The following is a 19,802-nucleotide window of genomic DNA, read 5'->3' as shown; positions in this document are numbered from 1 at the left end:
CTATAATTTCACACAAGGGTCCTCTCAAGGGACCTACAAACAATCAACCTTGTGTCGAAACGTGACACCCGATCCAAGTATGTGTCAGAACGTGACACCTGATCCAAATACGTGTCAGAACGTGACACCCGATCCATTAATATCATGTGGGAACATGACACCTGATCCCAAGATATCACAATCACAAGAACATTCAATGTTTACAATATTTATACCACCAAGAACAGGTTCATCACAATAACAGGCCAGCAAGTGATCATTTCACACATACTCTAGCATGTTTCGCTATTCATAAACACGCATGCATATCATGAAGCAATTTAACAAGTATATGAAACACATACGGGAAACTACACCATCAGTTACCTCAAATTCAAGCTTTCACAACCTTACAATGCAAGAGCCTTCCCTTTCCGAGTTCGTTCTTCTCGTTCTTGGTCTAGAAAATATTAAATACATATCAAGAATCAATACAATAGCCTAACTATCAGGAAATATAACACAATTTCACTCCCTAGACCAAACCCATGATCCTAACCTTACCCTAGGGTTATTTTCCATCATAGATTTTTAGTTCAAACCCTCCCCCAATGATTATCACCCATACTTCTAGTTTCTAAGAATCAAAGTATGAATATAGAGAGAAAAACCTTACCTTAAGCGTGGAAATCAATGGAAATTGCCCTAGGTCGCCTCTTAGGATTTTAGAAACTGATTGTTGCAGAAAAGACCATTTCTGATCTTTTTCACGACTTAAGTCGCAACTGTCCCGCTCTGGCGAGATATATCCCGCTCTGGCGGGATATGCAGAAATAGTGAGCTCGGAAATTATGTTTCAAGCCCATATTTCTCAACACGCCCCTTCCAAAGATGTATTAAAATTATACCCTTCATGCCAAATTTGATTTAGAGAGTTTTACTCGCCCGAATGCGATTTCGCAAAGCCGTAAATGCTCTGTATCGTCTTGTCTATTAGCCTATCCAATAAAATTATATATTTGACCTTCCACATTCACGTGATAACCCTAAAATTCACCTGACTCAAAATTAGTCCAAATCTGGCCTAAACTCAAATTTTTTGAAGTTACTACCCAAAGTTTTCTAGCCCGAAATCTTTTCCTATTGGCCTATCCCTAACGACGAGAACAAGTCGTTACATTGGAGCACAACTTTCGATCTTTTATTTTTTTGCAATCCTCCACGACGGGATTATTCCAGGTATGGCGGGGTAGATATTTTCTGTACTTTTTCATTTTTAGAGAGCAAAGGAACAAACTAGGGTTATTTCTTTTAGTTTTTCATCCCTTGTTGCACCAAAGGTAAGTTAAATACTCCCCTACTTCGTAAATTGATTTCTGGAAACTAGGTTTCATGGTAAATATCTTATGCCAGGGTTCTTGGCCTGAATTTAAGGGTGAAAATTAGCCCTAGATGGGTGATAGCATCATGAAATTGGCCAATAGTTAGGATTTTGATGTAACCTGGATATTAAAGGCCAATAACTCATTGATTTGTGTAATTTTTAGACCAAGAACAAGTCGAAAGACTTCTAAAGGGAAAGCTTCAGCTGTTTAGAGTTTTCAAGGCTTGATTTCGAGGTAGGTGATGGTTTTTACATTCTTGTCTATGTTACATGTACTTCTTACTGTAATTAATAGTATTGTCTGCATGTGTGAGACTACGAAAGATGTAACAAACTTTATAAAACGAATTTACTTGACTGTGAAAGCACGTGAAATATTCATTATGGTTTTGTGAATGTGATTATGGTTGTGGTTCATATAAATATGTACCTAGGGATCGGGTGTCACGTTCCAACACATATACATATAGGGATCGGGTGTAATGTTTCGATGCATATACATATACTTGTAAGGATCGAATGTGATATTTCGACTCATATACATGTACTTATAGGGATCGGGTGTCACATTCTGATACCTATACATATATATAGGGATTGGGAGCAACATTCAAACACAACTATTGTTTGGGTATGAGTCCAATGAGAGGACTACTGTTGGTTGTTGTTGAGAATGACATTGTGAACTGAATCATGCTTATGAACTTGCTAATTGGTAATGTATTTCATACATGCCTGTTTTTACTACTTTATAGTTTCTTGCATATGTTTCATTGACTGGATTGGCCGCGTGATCCTTGCAGTACACCGTTGATAATGTGTACTCATACTACACTTGTTCTTTACTTGTTGAGTACAGGACATCTTCAGGCGGCTGCTGACAGACTTCAGTTAGGAGACCACTGACTGCATCAGAATTCAGGGGTGAGCCGGCTTTTTCAGGATACCATGGGTTCTTCTAGGATCGCAGTTCATTCTTTTCGTACTTGGACCTTTAGGACTTAACTTTGCATTATTGTTTTGGGGTTGCATCCTTGTACTCTTAGACTTGTTCTTTAGAAGCATTTTGGTATAATGACTTTCAGGTTTTGGGAGGTTGACTTCCGCATGATTCGTTCACTATTATGCTTGTGTTGAATTAAATTTTTGAGTCTATGGGGACTCGGCTTAAAATTTATATAAAAGTTGTTGCCACATCTTTCATGCTTACTTTTGTGTTAGGATACTAGTTTGGGGTGTAATTTTGATTCTGTCACCGGAGAGTTAGTGCAGATGCCACTCACGACCTGTTTTGGATCGTGACACTAAATTATTTTTATATATTTTCTTATGCCAATTTAATATTACTGTCATTTTCATCATGTTAATCTCTCTTCATATTTTGTGAAATAAATTAAAGGTGAAAATTAATAATAATTAATTATATTTTAATTTTTTAAATTAAAATAATAAATTAAAAACTATTGTGAATCATCTATTTTTAATAAGTATGATGGACAACTATAATAATATATATCGACCACTGCTAATGATGCAACTTTGGTCTCAGATTAGTGGATCTTTAGTACGAAAAGCCATCAAGGATATTTTCTTGTTTCCCCTTGATATTCCGTGGTATTTGTATTAAAGCTTGATTAATTCATATTTGCTTTAGGTAAAATTCATTTGAGAATAACGCTATTTATTAAGATTTTTTTTTTCATATTTAAAGTTTGAAATCAAAAATTTTAATTAAGTGAACAATAACTTTGTCTACTAGCTCATTTACTGTATCATATCCTTTAATAATGCAAACATGGATTTGATAGGTAGAGTTCTACTAAAGTTTTTTCAAGTGAATTTTTTTTTCTATAAAACCTCAATCATTTTTTTAGTAAATTATATGTCTAAATATAACTTTACTTCTAAATACTATTTTTTTAATTTTAATTTTAATTTCAAATATTTTCTTCAAATATCACTCAAGTTAGGTTCAAACTCCTACTAACAGCAACAAAAAGTTTAGCCTGCAGCAAATTCCCTATGTCTTTTGCATTAAACCGGTAAATTCATAAATTATATACTTACTCGGTTTCGATTTACGTATCTTATATTTTTTGTAACATATTTCTAAAAGAACATTAAATTCTATATTTAGTAACTCTATAATGCATATATTTCACATAGCTTATTTAAGACCACAATTTTGAATGACACTTTGATATAATATATCTATCTTTTAATTTAAGATCACAAACATTCAAAAGTCTTCATTATTTTTTTAACCGGTCAAATTATGACATAAATTAAACTGAAAAAGTAATATGTATTTGCACATAATTTTTTATCATTTAATTCTAATTAATTAGTATCTCCCCCCCCCCCTCTATTTTAACTTAAACTATAATATATAATTAGTATGATTTGATGAAAATATCGAGTATGGAAATTTGCTGATGACAGACTGTTGAGATGAAAAAAGAAGTTAGAAGTATTAGTTAGAATCAAGGGTAGTGTGGTCATTTTACCTACTATATGGTTAGAAATAACTAACCAAATTAGTTAGTCAGTTAGACAACTAATTTGGTATATGTAAACATTAGTTAAGGCATTTTGCGGATGCTGAAAAATGTGAACTCTCTTTCTCTCTCTATTCTAATCTTCTCTTCCTTCTCTCTAGTTTCTTCTTCCTTTCTTCTTCCTTCTCAGATTCAAGAAGGAAGTGAGCTCAAACAAGCTCATGGTATCAGAGCAGTGATCACTGCAACAAAGGCTCGAACAGCTGATTCAAAGACTCAAAGCTCAGAGTCAAAGAGTCAGTCAAGTGTCGATCTTGTGTTTACAGATCTAAGCTTCGTCGAAGCACAAACTGTAATCAACACTAATTTCCGCAACAAAAAGCTCAAAACTTGAAGAAATGACAGGCGAAGCTACTGGTTCAACTCAACGAGTGGGCATACCAAGTTCAGCAAGCTCAGCAGGGAACAATGGACAAGGTATTGACTATAATCATCCCTTATTCCTTAGCCCTACGGATGTGAGTGGTATTAGCATCATATCGTTCCAGTTGCAAGGTATTGAAAACTATACTCTGTGGAATCGGTCAATCAAATTAGCCCTACTAGGTCGAAATAAATTAGGGCTTGTGGATGGAACGTGCAGAAAAGAAATGTATGGTGAAGAACTATGGGGCCAGTGGGAAAGAGTAAATGCAATTGTGCTGTCATGGCTTATGAATTCAGTTTCGAAGAGTTTGCTGAGTGGAATTGCATTTGCTTCAAATGCATCGAGTGTGTGGACTGACCTGCAAGAGAGATTTGACAGAGTTGATGGGTCAAGAACTTATAGTCTACATAAGGAGATAGCCACTTTGCAACAAGGAACAGTTTCTGTATCAACATATTATACTAAGCTGAAAGCATTGTGGGATGAGTTTGAAGTGTTGGTGCCCTCACCGTGTTGCAATTGTGAGAAATCCAGAGGTTTTGTAGCTCACATGAACAGACAAAAGCTATATCAGTTTCTAATGGGACTGAATGACACATATCATCAAGCTAGGAGTCAAATTCTCATGATAGATCCTTTGCCTAATATCAATCAAGCATATGCTATGATAGTAGGAGATGAGAGTCAAAAGGCTGTGGTTACAGGCATCAATAATTTGGGACTATATGCATCAAATTCAGAGTCAGTAGCTATGTACTCCAGAGCTGGAAATAGTTCAGGCATTGGCAATAGGTTCAAGAAGAATACCTCCTTAATCTGTGATTTCTGTAAATGTAGAGGCCACACAAAAGAGTCCTGCTACAAGGTGGTGGGATATCCCCCAGATTTCAAGTCAAAAAGGAGAGTTCAGAATGCAAACATGGTTCATACTGATACTAATAGTCTCACTAGTCAATCTCAGCAGTCAGGTCAGGCTAACTTTTCTTATGGTCTAAACACAAATGTGGCTGATGAACCACTGTGGGGCAGAAGTAGTACAGTACAACACACTGCAGACAAACTAACAACAACTACTCCCAACAAGACAGCTGAGAGAGAGGTCAAACAACTACTTCAAGGGTGTACATTCACAAAGGATCAGTATGAGCAAATTCTTATGATGATGAACCAACAATCTTGTCCAAGAGCCAATGCACCTGAGTGCAATAAGGCAAATAATGCAGGTAAGGCCTTATTTGTGACTGAAAATAGTGATGTGTGGATTGTGGATACAGGTGCCACAAATCATATGGTGTCTAAGCTGGAGATGCTGCTAAAGAAGTCTGTACATAAGCTTGACACTCCTAAGGATGTGTGTTTACCAAATGGTGGTACCACTCAAGTAACTCATGTTGGTTCTTGTAGTTTACCATCTAAAAGTCTGATCACAAATGTGTTTCATATTCCAGAGTTCAAGTATAACTTAATGTCTGTTAGCCAAATAACCAAGGAATTAGGCTGTTCAGTCTCCTTCTTCCCTGATTTCTGTGTTTTCCAGGAGCTTTACACTGGGAAGGTGAAGGAAGTTGGTAGAGAAGAGGGAGGCTTGTATTTGCTATGGAGTCAATTAACTCAAGGTGATACCAGTCAGACTACGAATTCTGCACACTATGTTGATGCTGCTCATCCAACAGACAAGGAGTTAGATATGGAGCTATGGCATAAAAGGCTAGGACATGCATCTTCAATTGTACTGTCAAAGATGTTTACTATGAATAAAGTTAGTAAGTGTAAGGTGTCAGACTGCTTGGTGTGTCCCTTTGCAAAACAAACTAGACCTGTATTTCCTTCTAGCATCATCAAAAGTAGTAGCTGTTTTGAGTTGATACATGTTGACCTTTGGGGACCTTATAATACTGCTACCTTTGATGGAAACAAGTACTTTCTTACAATTGTTGATGATTTTTCACGAATGACTTGGCTATTTTTACTCAAACACAAATCAGATGTATGTGTGTCTCTTAAATTGTTCCTGCAGTATACAAAAAATCAGTTTGGCAAGGTGGTCAAAGTCCTAAGGTCTGATAATGGTACTGAGTTTGTTAACTCAGTATGTGATGGTATGTTCAAAGCATTGGGTATTATACATCAAAGATCTTGTCCATACACACCTCAACAAAATGGTGTGGCTGAGAGGAAACATAGACACCTACTAGAAGTCACCAGAGCCCTCAGATTTCAAGCAAAAATACCTATCAGGTATTGGGGTCACTGTGTGCTAGCTGTTGCCTACCTCATTAACAGACTTCCTAGTAGTGTCCTTAACTTTCACACTCCTTATGAAAGATTGTATGGCAGCAAACCAGACATATCTCATTTGAGAACAATTGGCTGTTTAGCTCTTGCAAAGAACCTCACTGAACATGACAAACTCAACCCCAGATCAAGATCAACTGTGCACATGGGTTACTCAGAAGTGCAGAAAGGCTATATTCTGTTTGACCTGCATAATAGCACATTCTTTGTTAGCAGGGATGTTTCCTTTAGAGAAAATATATTTCCTTTTACCAAGGCTGATGATTGTGCAACTCAGCAGCTGTTTGTGGATAACCTGCAAGACATAGGTGAGACAGCTACACAGCTTTCTCTGTCTCCCTTCATACTCTCAGGTGCTTCTCCTTCTGTATTATCAGAAGAGGCTTCATGTGTGCATCCAGGTGGTGATAAGCAAAGCTATGTGCCTATACAAACACTTACAGATGTGATTGAGACTGATATGCCTGATCCTCCTCTCACTAGAAAATCTGCCAGGTCTAAACATCCTCCCACATGGATGAAGGATTTTGTCTCCTTGAATGTTAATCAGGATGTCCAATATCCTCTGTCCAACTATGTAAGCTACTCTCACCTCTCACCTTCTCATCAACATTTTATTGCAGCAGCTTCCTCTGTGATAGAACCTTCCAGCTATGCTGAAGCTATCAAAGATCCCAAATGGATTGAAGCCATGAAGGCAGAGATTCAAGCATTGGAATGCAACAATACCTGGGTAATTACTTCCTTACCTGCAGGGAAGAAGCCCATTGGTTGCAGATGGATCTACAAAGTTAAATACAAATCAACAGGTGAAATTGAGAGGTACAAAGCAAGACTAGTAGCTAAAGGATACAGTCAACAAGAGGGAATTGATTACAAAGAAACCTTTTCCCCTGTTGTGAAGATGGTGACTGTCAGGGCCATTCTTTCCACTGCAGCATCCAAAAATTGGCCCATTCATCAATTAGATGTCTTCAATGCATTCCTACATGGAGACCTAGAGGATGAAATATATATGCAGCTACCCCAGGGATTTGTCAGTCAAGGGGAGAAGGTATGTAGACTAACAAAGTCCCTTTATGGGCTCAAACAAGCTCCAAGGCAGTGGAACCACAAACTTACTGAAGCTCTTACATCCCTCAAGTTCAAACAAAGCCAATATGATTACTCCTTGTTCATCAACAAGTCAGCAGAAGGTATTGTAATTGTGCTTGTGTATGTAGATGACATGTTGGTCACAGGTAGCAGCCTAAAGTTGATAGAAGAGACAAAGAAAGCTCTACAAAGTGCATTCAAGATGAAGGACTTAGGGGAGCTCAAATACTTCTTGGGGATTGAATTTTCAAGATCCAAAGCAGGAATACTTATGCATCAGAGGAAGTATACACTTGATCTGATAGCAGAAGTAGGGATGACTGCAGCCAAGCCAGCAGGAACACCTATAGATGCCAACATTAAGCTTACATCAAAGCTTTATGATGAGCATGTAAACCAAAAGCAGGAAGAGTCACAAGATCCTCTAATAGAACAGGCAGCCTATCAAAAACTTATAGGTAAACTTCTATACCTCAACATGACAAGGCCAGATATAGCCTTCAGCACCCAAACATTAAGTCAGTTCCTAAATCAGCCAAAGAAATCTCACATGGATGCAGCTCTAAGAGTAGTTAAGTATCTGAAAAGACAACCTGGACAAGGTATACTACTGTCAAGTAAATCAAATAATCAAATCACAGCATTCTGTGATGCAGACTGGGCAGCCTATGCACTCACCAGGAAATCAGTCACAGGCTACTTAATCAAGATGGGAAAATCTCTTATTTCATGGAAAGCCAAGAAACAAACCACAGTGTCCAGAAGTTCAGCTGAAGCTGAATATAGAAGTATGGCCTCTACTGTTTCAGAACTTGTGTGGCTGCTGGGAATGTTGAAAGAAGTTGATGCTGAAATGAAGGTACCAGTGCAGATATATAGTGACAGCAAAGCAGCTATCCAAATTGCTGCCAATCCTGTGTATCACGAAAGAACAAAACATATCGAGATAGATTGCCACTTCATTAGAGAGAGGTTGCAGCAAGGCATGATCAAAATCGACTACCTGTCAACCCAAGAACAACCAGCTGATCTGTTGACAAAGGGACTGCCCAGGGCTCAACATGAGTACCTTTTATCCAAGCTAGGAGTTTTAAACATTTTTGCACCTCCTAGCTTGAAGGGGAGTGTTGAGATGAAAAAAGAAGTTAGAAGTATTAGTTAGAATCAAGGGTAGTGTAGTCATTTTACCTACTATATGGTTAGAAATAACTAACCAAATTAGTTAGTCAGTTAGACAACTAATTTGGTATATGTAAACATTAGTTAAGGCATTTTGCAGATGCTGAAAAATGTGAACTCTCTTTCTCTCTCTATTCTAATCTTCTCTTCCTTCTCTCTAGTTTCTTCTTCCTTTCTTCTTCCTTCTCAGATTCAAGAAGGAAGTGAGCTCAAACAAGCTCACAGACCTTTGAATTTAGCAACTTTTTATGTTTACATTTTGGGAAAAGGACATACCGCTCACTACGATCATCGAATATACGACAAGCTGTTCTTCCTATACTTATATTTAGTTCACAATCTTTGATTTCTTTAAATTTTAATGCCTCTATATATATTTCATCAAGAGACGAAATCAAAATTTAAAACTTATGATTTCTGAATTCCAATTATTTGAATTTAAGATATATAAAGTCTTAATTTAATAATTTATACATATACAACAGATTTTTAAGATATATATAAAATTTGGACTAAATCTACTGCGTTCGACTGAATTTAGTTTTATCTTTTGTAAAAATAAGTAGCCAACTTACATATTCACGTATAACTACTATATGCATGGTAACAAATATGTCACTTTCGACAAAAAAAAAATAATATTAAAAAGATTAATTACGGGAGGGAAAATATTTACAAGTGCTGCCAAAATACAATTTGGTCTTGCAACGTGATTCGTTTGTCATTTACAAAACAATTGTTTCAATTATTGACACTATATATCATGTGGGAAAACATGACCCATATGCCCTTGATCTTCTTCTCTTTTAACACATTCACATTTTTCTTCTTTTTATTCTTCTTCTCTGACTATATTCATCAAATTCAAATTGAAATTTGAAACAAACTATGTCTCAACAATCTCATCTAGATGAGGTCCGTGCAGGTATTGATCATCAAATCCTATTTCCCGACAATGAACATGTTAGAAAATCTCCGGAGACCTTCCTAGATCTACCTCCGGAGTCTTTTTGGATCCCTAAGGACTCGGAACAAGATTGGTTCGATGAAAATGCAACCATACAACGTAAGAGATCGATGAAGCTAGGTTTTTTTGGAAAGTCAAATGATCATCATTCGAAATCATTCACTCATCGTCCTTTCGCCTCGACGTTAAACCATCATCATAAAAATCATAAATCTTCTTCTCTTTTTGCTCTTCCTAAGTCTCATAAAACTAGCTTGGCCGATGGAAATCTCCGGCAGAATAAGGTACCGACACGTTTATTCCGAAGCCGGTCTGAACCGGGTAGAAAGGGAGCAACAAATGTGAGTGAGCCGGGTTCACCTAAAGTTTCTTGTACTGGAAGAGTTAGGTCAAAGAAAGACAGAGGTGTTAGAACCGGGTTTTGGAAAAAGTTAAGGGCTATTTTTAAGATCCGGCCGAGAGCAAAAAGTGTGGCCAATGTAAATGTTGAACCGGACGGTTCGGTTGGCGTGAAGCGGTTGGAGACTAGTAGCCGGTCAAAGTCATAGAGCGGCAACTTATTGGGCTTTACACGTAAGCTTAGTGGGCTCAATTTGTTGTCTCGTTAGGCCGTGATTTGAGGCCTATAAAGCCCAATAGGTCCACTACAAATACTAGAAAAAAGTTATACGGGTCCCACCATTTTGATATTTTCTCAATTCTTTAAATTTTATGAAATATATATATATATATATATTCAATTTACAGTCGTTTTGCATATTGAATTTTAGGGTTAATTTGGACATCCAATATGAAATTATGATTTAAAATTAAAATAATATGAAATTGAAGTGTTTTTTGAACATGTAATTTGAATTTTTAAGTTGTATTTTTTTCATAAACATAAAAACCCCACCCACAAGTAGTGGCGGAGCCACCTTATGGTCAAGGTTCATTCGAACCTCTTTAGGTAGAAAATTATACTATTTACATATGGTTAAAATAATATTTATGTATATATAGTATGTGTCAAACCCCTTTCAATTAGTTCATGTGTCTACTTCTTCAAATTTAAAACCCTTTTAAAATCAAAATACTGCTGCGCCATTGCCCATAAGTTATGAAAACTATCAAACTTTCTCCAATACAATTTTAGCATTTTACCAAATGAGCAAATCATATAGTAGTTCATAAACAAGATATCAGAGTATCATAAGTTGCCGCATTGATAAATCACATATTTTCATAATTCATTTTATAAATAAATGTTTGTGATTACAAACATTTAAATACACATAATTTTATAAAATTTACTAGTCAATAATAGTAGTAACTAGTTAATTATTCCATAATATAATCTTTTTACATGGTACATGCAATCTCTTCACGCCGAGTACAAGCTTTTTTCTTTCAAAATTTAAAATAATATTATTTATAAAATATAAATTTATGGGTCAAATTTTATAGTTTCAAAAATGGGAAAATTATGCAAATTGGCAAACATTACTAGTATATTATTTAATATAGCTATAAGATTAAAAAAATTATGCAAATTGACTACAGTTTAATAAAATTTACTATTATACAAATCTGGAGGTGAATATACAAATCTCTAAAGTAGATTTATATTTTCTTTGGTATTTATATATTTTGGAGCTCATATAAAAATCTATGGAGGCACATATACTAATCTCTTAAGGTTTAATACATACAAAGCGAATTTAGGGGCTCATATACTAATCTTTAAAACAAATTTGTATTTGTATATACAATTTTTCTAAAAATCCAATTTGTATAATGCAGCGAGATATACCAATAGAAATGTGCATAACAACTAAAACTATAGTATAATATGTAATTAAGCAAACTATAGCTAAGAAACTTAATTACCTTTCAAATTTTTGATATTTTTAAAGGTCCTCTTAAAAAATTTAAAGTAATGCTTGGTATTCATTAGATTGAGAAAGAGGATAATCCACTTGTTTATACTAATTATTCGATACATGAATTTTCTACAATTTAATAAATTTAATATTAAAAAAACAGTATTATATATGTCTAGGTGGTTGATAAGAAAGATGAAATATACCCCTATTTAGTTACAGTCGTATCAGTGAGATCAAATTATTTTTCAATAGTGGAAAATAATCGGTGGCATGTCCCTATCTTATTTTTCATTTTTTTATTACATATTATTTCATATGTCTTGATTATCGTATTATTTACGATTGCTAATAAATTCTTTTCATTATTTTTGGCATGATTTTTAATTTTACTTTGTATTTTTTTCACATTATTTTTGATTTATATTACTTGAGCCGAAGGTCCTACTAAATTAATTTATTACATACGTATCAATTTCTTTAAATTTTAATTGTGGGATTATATTGTTATCGCCGTCGTAAGTGGCATAGATACATAAAAGATGACAACGAGGCCTCTTATGATCAGATAGATAAACAAAAGCCATGTATATATAAGACACATTGTAAATTCAAGCTATTTTGAATTTTGTGAATAATATATTTCAAATTCAAGCTGTTTGAATTTTGAATTTTAAATTTAGAATTTAGAATTTACTATTCATCATTTTGAGATAGAGGATAATCCACTTCTTTAATACGAATTGTTTTATAATGACTTTTCCACTTCCCGCCCTCTTAATATTAAAAACAATATTATATTTGTATAGGTTGTTAGTGCAAAAATAGCCAATGTTGAATATGAGAAACGATAATAATGTTAGGTTTGACTATAATTAAAATAGTATGATTGTAAAACTAAACGTGTAAATATAAATGATTGTAAAAATAAACCTGGAAAGCTTCTAGAAAAATAGAAATGATCCTACAAGAATAACAGAAGTTGCTTGTACTCATTAATCATTCTGCTCCCTCGATTTCATATCATTTGTCATATTTCATTTTCAAAAATTAATTTGAACTAATTTTTATTAAATTAAATTAAAATCAATCTAATATTATATATATCTCACCATAAATTTTTGAAAAGAAGAAAAAAAAAATTAAAATTTTGTGTTACTATTTATCCTTCAAAATCATCATTGAAAAATCAATTCCTAAACATTTTGGAAAACAAGTTACCAATATTATTAAAAGAAGCACATCTCAATTTCATCATTCAACTACAATTTGAATGCATATTGACTAAGCCACCCTTTGATTAGAGAATTTTTCAGTTTTTTGACAACCAAAAAGGGATTAGAATTTGGACTTTTCCCATGTCAAAATAAATTTATGAAGTTTAAAACCTCAAAATATCATTGACCAATCCCATGTCACCTTAAAAGCAAGGACCAAAATTTTAATATTATCACCAGAAATCAAGCTCAAAATCCTTACTTTTCTTCTTTTCCTTCCAGCTTGCTTTTTTATAGAAAAAAAAAATGATGGGCCACATAGAGCCCAAAATTTCTTTGGTTTCAACTCATAAGTAAAAAAGAACAACTTTTCCTATATCAAATATGCACAATTCTCTCTATCTGCTGCCAACGGTCTTTCTTCGGAATTATCTGAACGAGATATATCCCGTAAATTTGTATATATCAATTTCACCTGATGTATCCATTATCAGTTTCATATATCCATCGTAAAAATGAATTGATGTATACAGTGTATTCGTGCACAGGTACATATTGGTTCCAAGCGGGTACTGATGTATATATCTAGTGTATTTGTGCATAAATACATCTATCTGGTATGAAATTTGTGGTGTATTCAGTGTATTTATGCATAGATACATGCTTAAAAAAGACGTAAATAAATATATTATTTTCCGGATTCATGTATTTGTGCATAGATACATATGTCTAGTGTAATTATGCTTTAACTAGTTGTCCTTCAATGACTATTTGATATCATTACATAACAGAAAGAGGAGAGAGTTTGAGAGGGAAAGGGAGAGAGTGAGAGAAAGAGGGAGAGAGGGAGAGAGCGAGTGAGAAAAAGGGGAGGAGAAAGAAAAAGAAATTATGTAATTATTTTAAAGTATTGTCGAATTTAGTAGATATAATAGGGATGTTTGTCTAATTAAATATTTTTTTCATGAAAACATGACCAATATATCTTCAGTTCTTGAAGTTCATTTCACATTATAACATATGAAATTTTTGGTAACATTGAATAGAATTTGTGCATTCTTTTCAACCTCTATTTTGACAAGTTATCAGGAAAATCTTTTAAGTTAAAATATCCATATTCATTCTTGGTCTGGATGCTGATCTAGCGAGCCTTCCTAGCCTCCTAGAGTGCAGCCTCCCTGTCGAAGACCATAACGTTTTGAAAAGGTTCCAATCAATCAAGGGGAGCTTACCAAAAAATTTCGCGTCAAGAACTAAAAAATATTATAAAAAATGCAGTATTTCATTCAAATATAGTGAATATTACAATTTTTATAATTTATTTGATTCTTTTATTAGAAATGCACTAGTTTACGTACCCGCGCGTTGCACGGATATTTTAAAATGTAATAATTTATTAATTTAAAAATATCTAATATGAATTATTATTGAGTAATAGAAATGCATGTGTAAAATCATATATAATATTTTAATTTTATATAAACACTTGATGTTAATAAAAGTTTGCCCTAATCTATGTGCAACAGGATATGTTCTTCTAAGACACCAAATATTATTCAATAAATTTCTTTTTCTCCGTATAATGAACATTAATAGCATATGTGGCGAATGCTAGATTGATATTTGTTCTAATTAATTAAATTTTAAATTCATAGACCAAATTTGAACCTACTATTAAAAATAATGACTCTACTTTGAACTAAAATGCAAACATAATTTGCAAAGCATATTGCAACCTCTTTATCTGTTGTTCAATCCTGAAAAATAAGACGATATTCATTTAATCAAATATAATTTGATAAAATAAAAATGCATAAAAATAAATTTCAATGACCAATTTTAAAAAAAAAACATAATTATATTAATATATACCACATAAAGATAAACTATTTTTAGTGCAGGAAAAAGTATGAAAGATGAAAAAAAAGTTCATCTTCTATTCTTTTGATTTACTATAAGTCTCTTCTTTTATTTTATGAATTTTTTTTGTTCGATTAGCCCTTTTTAACAATATGTTGTTGATTTTATTCTTTTGTAATTTGTATAACTTAACAATGGTAGATAATATTAGGATTTAGTTTTAAAAATATTAAATTAATTTTATATAAATAATTAATACATTAATTCTAACATTGATAGAATAACATTGAAAAGTTATAAGCATCATCAGCATGCTATTATGAGTGAAACATAAAAATATAAATGACAAATTCATTTCAAGTAAATTCTACTCAAATTTTTTAAAGTAATAATATCAATTATTATCTTAGATTTAAATACACGTGGATAGATTTTATATGGTCAAATAAGTTTGTTCTTCGTTCTTGAGCTTGAAATTAGATGTTTGATCTTGAACGTGAATTTAATTATTTTAGTGCTTGAATATTTATAGCTTATATAAAATTTAATGTTGTTTGAGCCACGAGCTCGCTTTCGCTTCTTGTAATGAATTTTGGTCTCCTTTTTAAGTTATAAAGACCTTATTTTGGTCTCCTTTTCAAGTTATAAAGACTTTTATTCATGTCATGAGAGCAAAAAATTGTGAGGAGAACAAACTCTTCCTTTTTAAAAAAAAAATAAAAAAATTGATTAGTTGACTTGAATTATCAACTAATCGTATTAAAGCAATAACAGTATCATATTTGATTGGTCAAAACATGTCAAACACTTACAATACATTTTCTTTGGCCTTTAGTTTTAAAAAGTATGTCACGTCATGGTTCCCATTGGGTTTACCTTGTTCACAGGTCGACCCATGGCAGCAAGAAAAGGCGATATTGTGCTATACTCCGGTGATATCTTTCCTACTGAGACACGCAAACTCCCCTCGTATCTCAGATCACATTCCATAAATCGAAAGAGGAAGTCTACTCGTCTGATCCTGTTGCCTTCTTTATTTGACGTAGCCTTGTCACATAGCACAAATTTGAATCTCTAGGATAAAATAATATTCAATGAATCTTAGGCTTATAAAACGAGTTCATCATTTGAAGCTCAATCGAATGGACAAGCATGATTAAATTGAACTCTTTAGTAAATCTATATTTACTGAACTTAAATAATTTGAAATATCATCCAAATTATTTTATGAATTTGAATTCATTAAAGTAATGACACATTTTCAAGAAAGCAATACTAGTGGACAGTACAGAACAACTCTGTTTCTTATTTTCCTATTTCCCTTTTCTGGGACAAGTTTTTCTAACACTCTTCAATTGCCTTAAAAAACAACACAGAATGAGTTAACACATTAAACAAAAACTCAATGAACTTCTTCCTCCTTGTGTGTGTAAATCACAGAGTCTGATTTCGGGTACGAAATGCAGGTCAGTAAGTAACCTTTCTGCATCTGATCATCGTCAAGGAATGCACCTTCAGATTGATCAACTGAACCAGAAACTAACTGTCCTGCACAAGTGCAACACGAACCAGCCCTGCACGAGTAAGGCAGCTCCAAACCAGCTTCCTCTGCTGCATCGAGGATGTATTGATCATCGGACACTTCAATTTCGTTCTCTTTACCATCAGGGCCTATTAGTTTCACCTTGTATGCTGCCATTGCACTGACTTTGAACGAGGACGAAGACTTTAAGCCAAATGCTTTCGAAATTCCCTTAATAGAACACAATGAGGATCGCGGTTTGGTAAAGGCGGATGATCTTATTGATGGTGCAACCTTGATCAAGGAAGACGAAGAGATACTTATACTCGACATGTTTATACCTGAGAGATACATAACACGATCAATCAAAACCTAATTCGCGCTAAAACAAACATGAGATGTTCCCATCTTTCTTCTCAGAAGACATTGATTTGACCCTATAAGCGGAACCAAACATGTTGCTACCAGAAGCAAAACCCTGTATTTTTTTCCAGAGAGACTCCTAATTGTTACAGAGCAACTTAAAAGCAGATTCTTTAACCAGAAAGAATACAGTTCAAATGTAGGATACCTATACAAAAATTTTCACAACTCAATCATAATGATGGAATTTGTCATTAGCTAGAAATTGCTCCTTTGTTGCGTCTTATTCTATTACTTCAGGATTCATAAACTTCAAATTTTCGCATCAACATGTGCATCGGAAATATATAAGTAAATCCACCTTTTGCATTCTTTGGAAGTACTTAGATCAATATGCTACTAAATTTGCTCTACTCTCATGCATACTCAAAGTGACACACATATACAAAGCATTCCATTATGCCATTATTCTTTCTCTAGGAATCTTCATTTGGACTCTTGTTTTTATCAAAAAACAACAACGACATAGTGCTCCAGTGACTATGTATTACTCGGACTCATCAAAAATGTTGTCCCACTATGACTAATCGTTGAAAAATATAGTATTTTTGAAGAATTCAAATTTGACACATATTTTTAAGAGTTCGAGCCAGACTCACCAACGAACTCATTTTGCACCGAGTATAACGTTCTTTGTACTGAAAATGTAAGTATGTTCAAAGAACAATACTGAAAATATAAGTATGTTCAAAGAACAAACCTTTGCTAGTAGGAATCTGACCAATTTCAATTTAATGACTATTCTACTTTTCACCAACAACAATCACTATGTCTCAGTACTAAATAAGTTGGAATCAACTACATAAATCTTAGAGCCCATTTGGATGGGCTTAAAAAAAGTAAATTTTATATATGAAATACTTTTAGAACTTTGAAGTGCTGAAAGTTATTTTTATAAATAAGCAGTTGAGTGTTTGGATAAAAGTGCTTATGTTGAAAATAAGTGTTTGCATTTTAGGGTTAAAAGAATAAAAAAGACAGTTTGAGAATTTAGTTAAAATATAAGGGATATAAAAGTAATTTCCATGGTCAAACAAAATAGCTTTAAGCACTTAGAGAAAAAAAGTTAGAAATTCTAACTTTTCATTTTTGATTGACTTTAAGAATTTTATGACTTAAAGTTAGCATTAAACAAACACGTTTAAAAGCTAAAAAGGGGCTGACCAACTTAAAGCCAATCCAAATGGGCTCTTAATCTGATCAATCTAAACATTCAATCAAACCAATAATTTCTTTTGAGAAACAAATAACTCCAAGTAATAAAAATAAACAGTACTATAAATATATATATATATATATATATGGAGAAGGTTGTAACTTACTGAAGTAGAAGATCTGAATTCTGAACTTGTAAAAAATGGTAGAACTTAATTAATATCAGACCAAATAAATAGTGCTATACACTGTGCTCACAAAATATTTGTCATAGTATGGTGCTTTATATAGAAAATTAATCAGAGGGGAAAAGCAATTAGGATACATACATGCCCTTGGCATGACTCTATTTCCTTGTCCTTTCAACCCTCTATAAGGACATATTTAGGTTCTGTCTATTAATTCAGCTTTTCATATAACTTAAATACTCAGTTCATTGAGTAGCTGATTAGAATTATGTAAATATTAATAATATAAAGATTTGTTGTATTATTTTATGTACAATTTAGTTATTTATAAACTAATTATTCTATCTTTTATATCGTATAAAATAATATATAAATTTCTTCATAACTTATACATATACTAATTATAAATTTGGGAGAAATAATTAATGGAGAATCAAAAAGTTACTAACTAAATAGTACTATTAATTCAGCTTCTCATATATGAATTTTATGTTTTTATTATAAAAATGTAATTTATAGTACCTCTACAAACACTTAAAATGAAGTATTTAAAACTTGTTAGTATATTCTTTTGTGATGGGGAAATATATACTATTGTAGACAATGAAGCAGAAATTATACATAAAACTATATACTATATAAAATTGTGGAATATAATATAGTAATAATAAAATAATTAAAAGAGGTGGACGCAGCCAAGTTGGTAAGTAAGGTTCATGAGTCAACTAGAACAAGATACATTGTATGCAGACAAAGACAGGAGATGTTGTGGAAGGATATGTAGTTTCTACACTCTTCATTCTATTGTACATCTAATCAATGCATCAAGAATTTTCTATTGTACATTTAAGCAATCCATTTAAGAACAGAGCCTTTAGCCTGGGCCGAATAAGTCTGCTAGCCCATAGAGCTTGAGCAATGTGGATTGAATTGACCCATGAGCCAAATTAAAAATAATTAACAAATAAATTTAAGATAAAATACTTAAAATAAGTAAATAACAGAAAGAATCCAAACTCAAAATCTATTTAAATCATTATATATAAATATTACAAGTTAGTGTTCATATTTAGCTAGTTATATTGTTACTCATTAACCGTTTAGTTTATTTATTAATATCTTTATTAACATTTTTGTAGATATTTATGTTAACATATTTAAATTTAAAAAAATCAAAATGTGTGCTGGTCCGAAGCAGCCCACAGTCCATATAATAGTGGATTGGACTTGACATTTTTTGGCCCACCAAAATAATGGGTCATGCGACCTAATCTGTTAAAGTTCAAAATCAGTATGAACTAGTTTGGATGGACTGAGATGATTCATATTGACAGTCACATCTCTATCTGTCCAAATTCAAAGATCAAACGGGCCTTAAAGCCCGTTTGATTTAGTATTTATTTGACTTAACTTATCGAAAACAGCTTATAAATTACTTTCAGTCTATAAGTTGTTTTAAATGAGTTAAGTCAAACATCTCTAATTATTTTTTTGGACTTATTTTAAGCATAAAATAGTTTTAATTTGGCCAGTCAAACACAATTTTTTTTTTAAAAAACAGCTGAACTTATAACCCAATCCAAACGAGCTCTTAGCTTACCTAAAACATCTTATAAGGTAAAAGTAGTTTATAAACTGTTTTAGATAAGCTAAGTCAAACAGACCCAAATATTTTTTTAGTTTTATTTTAAGCACAAAATGACTTTAAGTTGATCAGTCAAACACTTAAAAAAGTTGAATAGTTTTCAACA

The 19,802-nt window shown here is 33.0% G+C and overlaps 2 protein-coding genes and 1 long non-coding RNA gene across 3 annotated transcripts; 1 reads left to right on the top strand and 2 right to left on the bottom strand.

The window, feature by feature from the left end:
* Window positions 1-7,052: 7,052 nt before the first annotated feature.
* LOC129886603 (uncharacterized) lies at window positions 7,053-8,253 on the bottom strand. Its single transcript, XR_008766229.1, has 5 exons — window positions 8,151-8,253; window positions 7,706-8,022; window positions 7,469-7,568; window positions 7,333-7,366; window positions 7,053-7,245 (listed from the first exon to the last, which is right to left on the bottom strand). It is a non-coding gene; the product is annotated as an uncharacterized LOC129886603 (long non-coding RNA).
* Window positions 8,254-9,631: 1,378 nt separating this feature from the next.
* On the top strand, window positions 9,632-10,567 carry LOC129886595 (uncharacterized). Its single transcript, XM_055961357.1, has one exon. It carries the CDS (start codon window positions 9,746-9,748, stop codon window positions 10,370-10,372), a length of 627 nt encoding a protein of 208 aa, XP_055817332.1. The 5' UTR covers window positions 9,632-9,745; the 3' UTR covers window positions 10,373-10,567.
* A 5,389-nt stretch (window positions 10,568-15,956) lies between these two features.
* LOC129886587 (ferredoxin, root R-B2-like) lies at window positions 15,957-18,156 on the bottom strand. Its single transcript, XM_055961346.1, has 2 exons — window positions 18,031-18,156; window positions 15,957-16,626 (listed from the first exon to the last, which is right to left on the bottom strand). Exon 2 carries the CDS (start codon window positions 16,616-16,618, stop codon window positions 16,166-16,168), a length of 453 nt encoding a protein of 150 aa, XP_055817321.1. The 5' UTR covers window positions 16,619-16,626; window positions 18,031-18,156; the 3' UTR covers window positions 15,957-16,165.
* Between the last annotated feature and the right edge of the window lie 1,646 nt (window positions 18,157-19,802).

The sequence above is a fragment of the Solanum dulcamara genome, chromosome 1 (assembly GCF_947179165.1).
Source record: "Solanum dulcamara chromosome 1, daSolDulc1.2, whole genome shotgun sequence".
Lineage (NCBI taxonomy): Eukaryota > Viridiplantae > Streptophyta > Magnoliopsida > Solanales > Solanaceae > Solanum > Solanum dulcamara.
The sequence above is the reverse complement of the archived record's forward strand: the minus strand, read 5'-3'. Positions and strand labels throughout refer to the sequence as shown.

Coding starts and splice junctions, on each gene's coding strand:
- LOC129886587 (XM_055961346.1), bottom strand. CDS start 16,618: ATGTCGAGTATAAGTATCTCTTCGTCTTCCTTGATCAAGGTTGCACCA.
- LOC129886595 (XM_055961357.1), top strand. CDS start 9,746: ATGTCTCAACAATCTCATCTAGATGAGGTCCGTGCAGGTATTGATCAT.